The 10675-nt window shown below is 36.6% G+C and overlaps 1 protein-coding gene across 3 annotated transcripts in view; it reads right to left on the bottom strand.

Moving 5' to 3' along the window:
• Nucleotides 1-291: 291 nt before the first annotated feature.
• exp (expansion) overlaps nucleotides 292-10675 on the bottom strand; it is a 40531-nt gene continuing 30147 nt past the window's right edge. Inside the window, exons 7-10 of one of the 3 annotated variants that reach the window (XR_006772560.2) lie at nucleotides 7141-7296; nucleotides 4709-4795; nucleotides 3147-3233; nucleotides 292-2177 (exon numbers count right to left, since the gene is read on the bottom strand). Coding sequence is in view for 2 of the 3 variants with exons in the window: in XM_045738462.2 (XP_045594418.1) it covers nucleotides 2056-2177; nucleotides 4709-4795; nucleotides 7141-7296 (365 nt within the window). In the remaining variant the exon portion in view is untranslated. The remainder of the gene's footprint in view (nucleotides 2178-3146; nucleotides 3234-4708; nucleotides 4796-7140; nucleotides 7297-10675) is intronic. The other 2 variants (XM_045738462.2, XM_045738463.2) reach the window with 2 other exon arrangements.

The following is a 10675-nucleotide window of genomic DNA, read 5'->3' as shown; positions in this document are numbered from 1 at the left end:
AGAATCTTTGTACTCAAGGGGATGACCATAAAGTGACAAAGAGGGACGAAGAACAACCCGTTTCCGAGTAAGTCATGGCACAAGTCTTAGTAGTAGAGAACTTGAAGCCATGATTGGTGGCCCAAGGCGACATGGCATCAATCGCAAGTTGAAGCCGGCGTTGAAGGAGAGGCGAATCATTACCCTGACAGCAAAGGGTAAGATCATTGACATAAATGCCAAGATAATAATACTCCACTTCAAAATTCAATTAGTAGCCCTTGGGTAAATTTAGGTAAATATAACTTGATATACAGCTATGTATGATATCAATTATTTAATCACATATACAATAGTTACACTTGAGTAAATGGAATTTCATAAAAAGTTCAGAGTAAATATACAAAATTATCAAAAATTTACACAAATTTAGTGACAATTAAACATAAATATTGCAAACACAATTTTCATTTAATAATCAAAATTGTGCATGTGAACTATTTAAATCAGTATGAAAAGGATGATCTAACAATGTATAAAGAAAACAATTTCAAAATATATATAAAACACAACAGGTTTCCTCAAAAATGAGGAGAGGCGCTGGGTGGAAGTCTCGGTTAACACTCTTCAACGCACAAGAGTCGTCTATATACACGTTACTGAAGATCGGAAGGATTCCCTTATGTTATTCTCAGACTTCCTCCCTGTCATGAGTAGTAGAACATTTAAGAAACTGATGAATATTTTTTAGAACCTTATTTGGTAGTCTTCGATGATAATATATAAAGCATGGTTTAGGTAATATTAATAAGATACTTCCCTCAATAATGAGCCATTTCAGGTTGTGAGAAAAGTTGTCAGAAATAATGGTCTAGGAAGTAATGGCATGATGCCCCATTTCACTGTTCACATCTGCTGTCAGAGTAAATGACCTGAATTCACTTCATAACACTTACTTTTGTTACAGAGTAACAGTTGGGGAGATTTGAGGGGAAAAATCTTCCCACCGCATTTGAAACAATTCAGACTCTATAGATGAAGGTGCTGCTGTAATTCTAATATCTCACATAAAATGAATAATTCATTCAAGTACATTTCTTTGACAGTGTCAACCCAAGGCATGCTCAAGTGCGACTGTCTCAGAGGTGTGATGTCAGACATCATTCATACAATCGTCATCTCATTTATGTACAATGAAGGCTGGCCAATATGGCTGCCAAAGGGGGCACAATATTTAAAACTAAGAGATATTCTAATCAAATCGTTATGATCAGAGTCGGAGAACAATTTAGCAGGATGAACAGTTAAGTACAAGTTATTCCATTTGCTTTTAAGAAAACATTTTATCTAATGAATAGCTAAGTAAACGTTATTTCAGTTACACTCGAAAATATTAATTAAAGAGACAGTGTTCTTCAGCAAGAAACCTGAAAGTATACATCACCTTTGCATGTATAGAATAACAGTATTAAAATCAAATAACCCAGAAGGAGCCTAAGCACACTGAAAGATTTAGTTCACTGAGAAGTCATATCCTCTTAATCACTTGATGACTGAAGTAATGTCAAACGCTTGTGATGGCTTTCACAAAGTTCCCTCAACTGGATTTAACATGAGCATAGGTCAATCCAGTTCAGGGAAGTAAATATAATTCTACCTACAATGTGACAACACTGAGTAATGTAAGCCTATTTTCTTTATGCTTTCAAGGCTCATTTTCCTTCTTACAGCACAGAAAATAAGACTTGCTGAGTACTAGAAGGTCATAACAGGTCATTGGGTCACTGGTGAACTGTGGTCAAGTTACTGGTGCAAGCTCATAAAACAAGTTCTTGTGCAATGATCCCCTCTTATACTGCTCTTCTTACCCCCACACACCACATTTTTCAAGTCAGTTTAATTTTCAATGGGAAAATCAGACAGACAAGAACATGAGCAAATGTTGTGACATTTCTCATCATAATGAAGCCTTTTGGGAAGGTCAGTTCATCATAGCCATGGCATTCTAAGCACCATCTCTGGAGTAGGGATCCCAGAGCCCCACTTTATGCCCAAGAGATGCCTGGAAGAGCTGCCTCAGTCCCACTCCCCTACATACATGGTGCGTGGGTGGGGTAATGGGGGTGGTAAGTAGCCCCTGTTTGGCAAGGGCAGACGACCATAGATGTGGGAGTAGGCGGACTCAGTGAAGTCGGAGTCTGCAAGGTAAAAAACAAAAAACAAAAATTATAGAATCATTTAATTTAGAAAAAGATGCTATGCCTTAAATAATACTTAGATGTTTAGGGATGCCATTAATTTCAAGAAAGATTAGTCAGCTAGCATTATTAAGGAAGTTCCCAAGTATATATCAGTATATATATATATATATATATATATATATATATATATATATAATATATATATATATATAATATATAATTACCGGTTGTGCATGTAGTAGCCTGCTAAAGATACAAAGAGATAATACAAAATATATAAATGTGCAAAAAATGCTGGAAAAGTAAGTGCAAATAATACAACATCCTACAGGACAATGCTGAGAATAAGAGAGCATGCATTATTCAATTGTGGATTCTAGGCTGGATGACCTGTTGGATTAGAAAAGTCTATAACTAAATACAGTGAAAGAGACGAACAGGTTTACTACAGGAGAACCCATGCACATGAGATGATTCCCAGGTGTCGTAAACAAATTGGAAATGAGTTAGGTGCTGGATTTTTAGATGAATGGGTAAGTGTAAGTATAGTATTAAATATAACCTTTTTGAAAATTTCCTTTCTCATAACAGTAATTTTTCCAAAATTTCAGAAGGAATGTCCTTTTGAATTTGCGTACCATGCACATGTAAGACGTCATTAGAACAGGACACAGGCTTATTTACAGCCACAGATTCAGAGTTGACTCCACCAGCAGTCAGTCCCCCCAAACAATCCCCACCACTATTTCACCCAAGCATATTATCAGGTATATTATCCATGGTCAGTTTCACAATCTCCAACTTGGAGAAACGTTGATGGAGCTAATGCGAGCTCTCAATCAACTTGTAAAATCCAACTGGCCAGCAATAACTGGGCCCCTGAGAATGTGAAAGCGACACAAGGATTCACGATGATAGAGACTCAAACGAAAGTCTACCCCAGGGTGTGGGACGGGAGGACCTTACCTAAGAGCCTCGGGATGGTTGTCTTACGCTTCCACTGTTTTGATTTACTGTCAGTTCATGAGTCCCAGTAGGATTCCCATTCAGTTTCTAGGAGAGAGCGTAAGGATCCGTTAATGAACTGAATGATGTAGATGATCGTAAACATCGTCCAGAGTCAAGTAACGGAACAGTCCTTATCAAAACCTTTGTAAATTTTTTTGAACTGTATAATTAAAATAAGAGTTATTACTCTAAACATTCTCTTTCTTTTAATTGTCAATTGTAAACTTTATTTACCTAAAAATTTAGGTAGGGCCTTAGTATTGCAGTGCCATTTTCAAGCCTGTGTGTTGTAATTTTCAATATTAAGAGATGCCCTACAAGTCCTAGACTGGTGACATTTAGAGAACAACTTCTAAAATATAAATGATGAAGCCTTATACTTTTGTATTGTTTTTATTCATTATTAAATAACTATTATTAGGTTTTGTCTCCTTCACCAGTTAAGATATACAAAGACTTGAGGAACAATGAAGGCAATGTAAGTCATTTGTCAAAAAGTTTTTCATGTGTAAATACCATCTATGGGGTATTTTGTAAGAGTAAAAACTGTTGCATTTTGCCAGGAAATATTTTGTAGAACTGACTACAGTATAAGGATTTTGAAATTGCATTTTTTTATGCTTGTGACATGATGCAGGCACTTGACCAGGAGCTTGGGTGGAAAGGCTATTCACAATTTCAAGCTGGATCATCCTGTCGTCAGAATCTTGAAAATTCCAAAACATCCTCAACACGAAGAACACGTTTGTAATTTTAGAACTTCACCTGCTAAGTAATATTTTGTGGTGCCTTTCTTTTTAAATCATACCATAAAAAGGCTAGTAAGAAGGTAATTTAAGGTCTTAATGCAGAAATCTGTTGATATAAGATTACAGTATATCACTATAATATATGAACAGTGTGAAAATGAGTTACTGTACTCCCAAAGTTTTGTAATTTATAGTCAATTGGTCATGAACTGTCTTATGACTGGTATACAAAAAATTATTTTCTCATCCTAGTAAAAATATTTGTAATGTTATTTAAAAGGCATTATGAAGCAGCCAGTTCATTAATGTTGAAGTTGCTTAACTTTTATGGCAAGCCTTAGTTATACTGGATAACACTGTACTTGATGTGAACCACAGCCATGCTCGAATTACGAGATGTGCTTGAAGCTCTGAATAGAAGGTATTGTACAATATATGGATTACTTGTCGAAGTGTCTAATGTCGAAACATGCACAAGTTGTGGATATAACTACGGAAGGAATCTGATAGAGATCGAAGGCTAGGGTGACATACGTGCTGACACTCGCCTCACTCCATGCCGATTTTATTTAACACTTAGTAGCCAAGGTCAGATACATCATGCATGAGACAATTTTTTATCCATGTGAAAGTTAATGTAAAATCATTATGAATAAAGAAAATTACAACCATATTGTATATCAATGTCATTTTAAAAAATAGAGGAAGATATGGCACTATTGAAGGAAAGGCATTCAAAGAGTTGCAGTTGGTTTGCTCTGGACCACTCACCATTCCTGACTGGTATTGATGGCACCCACGAGCAGGGGTTCCGCTCTAGTCTGTGAATATTTTGCACTTGATTCTGTTGCAAAAGAGCTAGAAAAGACAAAAAAAGAACAAACATGCTTAGAGAGGTGCTAGATGAAGCGCAGTGTTCCCTGGCTTCTACAACCCCCATCATCAACAGTGTGAGGTGATATTAAGGACTACATTCAAGAGATGGATTAAGGTCAACTGATTTTTACAGCTCATTGTGATTCTTGTGTGCTCATGTACAAATATACTTTTTATATTTTCTGTAAATTCAAGACTAGAGTGCATAAAAGCTCTATGCAGTGAGAGCAAACACAACCCACAATATCAAATTGAGTCCACCATTAACATGACGGTCAAGTGAGAGGCATCTCCTGAAATGTGACCTTTAAACCACCTTGCTTTTACCATGAGCCAGAGAGAAAGGGAGAGGAGGTAAAATCTAGCCCATGACTCTGGAATACCAACTTGGTAAAGAATATTTAAATATTTTAATAAATTATTTATCTAACACCACTCAATGTTCTCCAATGAACTGTGAACTCAAGTGGCATTGCAGAGTCTTATCTACAGAGTAATGAAAACATAAAATAGCAAATGAAGCTAGGTCAGATCAAAGTTCTTGTGAATAAGAACGAGAAAGCATTATTCACATTCCCATGAGCATTGTCATGTTTTCTATCTCCATGATCGGTATGACTCACATACCAACTAGTGACATGACTTGCATCCCAAGTGATATGAATCGTATACCCTCAGAAACACATCTTACACCCTCTCTGGTGACATGGCTCTCATTCCCATAAGGTAGTCATGAACTGCATCCTTACACTCAACATATTATGCTTTGATTAAAGGTAATGCTACGAAGAACCACACAACATATCTACTGAATATGTGTGGTATATTTTATAAACTCATCAGTAATGAACTCATTACGTAGCTGTTGTACAGCATTAGTACATGAGCCCGAGATAATAATATAAATAATTACATAATGAACAACACAAATCTTCATGACATTACCAAGATTTATAATTATAACTGTAGAACCCCAAAATACTAACTTTCAACAAATGCTTTTTTGAATTAAATGTTTATGCAGCTGCTTTAATCACTACTCAAGCTCAATGTTGCTAAATTTTTGTGTCACATAACAATATGATTTTAGTTTTTATGTTAAGCATGAACACATCTAATTTCCCATCACTCCAAACACTTGTATAGCAGTATTCTGATTGTCTATGATACACTTAACAAGAAAACAAAAGCCACGAGTAGAATACATTAAAACCTGGGGAGATGTGTTGTCATGCAGTCATGAGATCAGTCATGCAGTACAGCATACCAAAGCATAAAGTCTTAAGTCACCAGTCAGAAAATAAGAACATTACCAAAAAATTCATTTGTCAGAAATATCACACAAACATTTTATGTGGTCTCAAAATGAATTTTCTTATAAAATACGGTAATTTTGCCAAACTGAACTTTTGAAACGCAAATGTATTTATTTCATTTACAGATATTCTACTACTAAACAAGAAACTTTTTTTATTACAGCATTTAAGACTTCATATTGAAACGACACAAATGTTGGTATTGGTCCATCCAAAGATGATATAGTTGTCTTACCCTTGTGTTTACCTCGCAGTGCAAGGTGAAGGGGTCGCTGAGACTCAGTAATGGGTGAAGGTCATTGTCAGGGTGGAAGCCACCAAGGACAGGACATTGTCAGGGTGGAAGCCACCAAGGACAGGACATTGTCAGGGTGGAAGCCACCAAGGACAGGACATTGTCAGGGTGGAAGCCACCAAGGACAGGACATTGTCAGGGTGGAAGCCACCAAGGACAGGACATTGTCAGGGTGGAAGCCACCAAGGACAGGACATTGTGCAGAAGAGGGGGGAGGGTGTTGTACGAAAATGTTTAATTGTGGTTACTGTATAAATAAAAAAATTGCTTAAGGGAGAACAGGGACAGTGGTGGAATGTTAAGGGAGAATATGCTCAAAAGGTATGCAGAATACAATGTGTACAAGTCAGAATGGACTGAGGAATTAAATATGGTAATGAAGGTGCTGTACAGTACAGTAAAAGAATGTATAATTAATAATATGCAAATGTTCAAGAACTATTCATCATCCTCTGACATTACAGATGCATCATTATTCCACATGGATGTTGATTGAGGTGAGGGAGAGGAAGAGTCAGTGTGTGGAAGTATTGGCTGGGATATCCACCATGGTATTGGAGATGAGTTTGGGAGAGGCATATATATGGGTGATGGCGAGAGGGAGGACGAAGGATATGGATGAGGTTGTCGCTGGCTGGCATTCTGTTGTCGAAGGTGATTTTGGGGGCGTCGCAGGTTGTTGTGCAGGTGAGGGGGTGGGGGGGTGGGGGTCTTACCCATGCCCGAATCGAAGCTGCGAGTGTGCCACATAGGATGGGCAGGAATAGGTGGCCCGTTAGGGTACTGGGCACGGCCAGGCTCTTGCTTATCCTTTGACTTGGACATAGCGAAGTTGGGGATGCGAGCGCGGAGGCCACAGTAGTATGGATCATCTGCATAATAGAGCAATAATTAGATGATTAAGTCACACAGAAGAAGAGACTAGAAAAATTAAATGTTATGGCATATGCTTGATAATTTTTATGATAAAATACTTTGCAATACCCATGAGCTAATATTACTTCAGCTAATATTACTGTGTTCCATGGAGTATACAAAATGAGCACTGTGTTCCATGGGGTATACAAAATGAACACCATGTTCCATGGGGTATACAAAATGAACACCATGTTCCATAGAGTATACAAAATGAACACCATGTTCCATAGAGTATACAAAATGAACACCATGTTCCATAGAGTATACAAAATGAACACTGTGTTCCATGGGGTATACAAAGTGAGCACTTATTTTCTCAGAAGAAACACACTACTGTATAATGTAGAAGAAAAACTGATGGTTTTTAACCCATAGGGCAATAAATCCATGGATTAGCCTACCTGCCAAAGCCATATAATAAATACAAAGACAAAACTCCAGTTAAGAATTCAGTTTAAACAAAAAAAAAAAGCATTGCTGAATATAATGGGTATTTGCTTAATTTGTTATCAACTGATTCTAAAAAATAATTGAGAAAAATTAGAGCCTGAAGAATGGAGGGACTTGACACCGGGTATATTCTCCCTCAAGGTCACTAGTGGTGGAGGCCCACATACACTAAATAATGTTGTTAATAATGAACTAAAAAAAGTCCACTTATGGATGTCAACCAACAAACTAACACTTAACATAGAAAAGACCTACTACATCTTATTTGGAAGCAAATCTACAAATGCAATTCAGCTTCAGATAGACAATGTAAACATTAGGAATAAAAATGATGGAAAGTTTCTTGGCCTATTCCTAGACAAGAGCTCAACTTCAGTACCCACATACAACACATAACTAAGAAAGTCTCGAAAACAGTTGGTATACTCTCCAAAATCAGATATTATGTACCTAACTCTGCTCTCATTTCTCTATATTATGCACTAATCTATCTCTATCTTAATTATGGTATCTGTGCATGGGGTTCAACCACTGCAAACCACCTCAAGTCCATCATTACCCAGCAAAAATCTGCTATCAGAATAATAACAAATTCTGCTTTCAGACAACACTCAGCTCCCTTGTTTAACTCCCTAAAAATGCTAAACATAATCTCACTCCACAAATTCTCTTGTGTCAACTACATTTACAAAACCCTGTTCTTAAATGCAAACCATGCTCTGAAACTCTCCCTGGACAGATGTAATAGGACCCATTATCACCACACCAGAAATAAATATCTCTTTGATATCCCCAGAGTCAAACTTAATTTGTGTAAACATTCTATGCAAATAAAGGGACCCAGGCTATGGAACTCACTTCCTATTGAATTGAAAAGCTGTCCAACTTTTGCATCATTCAAAAACAATATTAAAAAGTACCTAATTTCATCTTCATAGTTTTTTACCTTTTGCTTTAAAACTGCACTGTATCTATTGCTACCCAATCTCCCAATCTTTATGTACCCAATCTGAACATCTTTATCATTGCGATCATTGCTGTCTTCTTATATGTACTGTCAATCTGCTGTATGGTGTCTATTAATCTTGTTTAAATTACCAATCAAGCTGTCAATGTAATCAATCAGAGCTTTAATATACCAATGTGCTTTAATATACTTACTAATCTCTCTCATCTCATTTTTTTTTTCTTGCAATGTATTTGTTATCATTTTATTAATTCTGATAGAATTTACTTACTTAAAATTATCTGTTAGATTAAGGACCTGCCCGAAACGCTGCACATACTAGTGGCTTTACAAGAGTGCAATTACTGTACTATGCTATGTATTCTCACAAACCCAATGTACCTTCTTGTATATATATAAATAAATAAATAAATAAATAAAGGTGAGGATCTACCGTCTAACTGAAACATTTGGCACTATAGAAAATATCTTCAGCAGCCATGTCTAACAGCCTGGTTGACCAGACCACCAACCAGGCCTGGTCAGAGAATGGGCCGTGGAGACACTGATCTTCGGAACAAGGTAAACAACACGACAAGCCCACTCAAATGAGGAACATTGGTAATTACTAAGAGTTTTGTAGATTTACATTTTCCATAATTTTTCTACAGGTAAATTGGTACTTTAGTGGCTGTCACTTTTGACCCTGAGAAATTGTGTGAAATTGCCTGGAAATACACTGACTCAGTTACGTTTTTCCATTTCATTTTGCCAAAATAACATTAATCAAATCAAATCAAATGTTTATTTAGGTAAGGTACATACATACAAGAGATTTTACAAAGAGTGATGGATTTATAGATAGGGCTAGTACATACAATGCCTAAAGCCACTATTACGCAAAGCGTTTTGGGCATGAAAAACTTAAATGACTAAAGCTTAATACTAATTGAGCATAAAGGGTAAAATGAAAACATGGAATGAAAACACGGCTGAAAAAGCAGCACAAATACAATTCTGTCGACAAACAGCGCTCTTTAAAAAAAAAAATTGTTCCATAAAGCAAAGTGTGAAGTATGTACTTTACTCTTCATAATTGCCTTCTCCCACCTGTGGTTTATTCCACAATTTATGTTGACCTCACTACTGTATTGTTGTTGTGGTACCATTTTGACCCTTATTTAGCAGTGGCTGTAATTTGCAATCAAAAGTGTCTTGTCCTGGCTACCAATTATGGCTAAAGTTCTGTTATAAAAACTTGTGCAGTGACTTTACTACGAAACATAATGTCCACCATCTGTCCTTAACCATTTAAGAAAGTTAACTGGTACAATATATAAACATAATGCAAAAGTCTCAGTATTGATGTTTGGTAAATGCCTGCATTTACCAAACGTTTCATGTTCATTACTTGCTCATTAAATGCACCAAGGCCTTGACTTTACTCAAGCTAAGATGCAGATAGATGCTCATTAAGAAAATTATAAATATTTCACTCAATTATGTCCTGAATGAATGCTAAAGCATGTACAGTACTGTATTTATCCCATCTGTGTCTACAGTATTACATAAATTTTCCATTTATATGAATTCATTCATAAATTTCAGTATCCATTCCAATGAGCAAAAATTAGTGTTGATATCTCTTACTATTATAATGGCTCACTGTTTGAATGCTGGGTATTATATCTTCCATGACCATGATATTAGCATGTATGAATTTGCCACACGTTTCATATTCTCAACAAGGGCACTCAAGATGGTGACATATCTCTATACAGTACATCTGAACACACATGTTCAGATGTGTGGTTGTAGCAAAGTGGTAACACACTCGCCTGGCATTCTGCGAGCGCTTTGACCTGAGTACGTATCCTGGCTGGGGAGGATTGACTGGGCATCAATCCTTAACTGTAGCCTCTATTCACCCAGCAGTG

This window comes from Procambarus clarkii, chromosome 43 (assembly GCF_040958095.1).
Source record: "Procambarus clarkii isolate CNS0578487 chromosome 43, FALCON_Pclarkii_2.0, whole genome shotgun sequence".
Lineage (NCBI taxonomy): Eukaryota > Metazoa > Arthropoda > Malacostraca > Decapoda > Cambaridae > Procambarus > Procambarus clarkii.
Note: the sequence above shows the minus strand (reverse complement) of the source record. Positions and strands in the feature narration are given on the sequence as shown.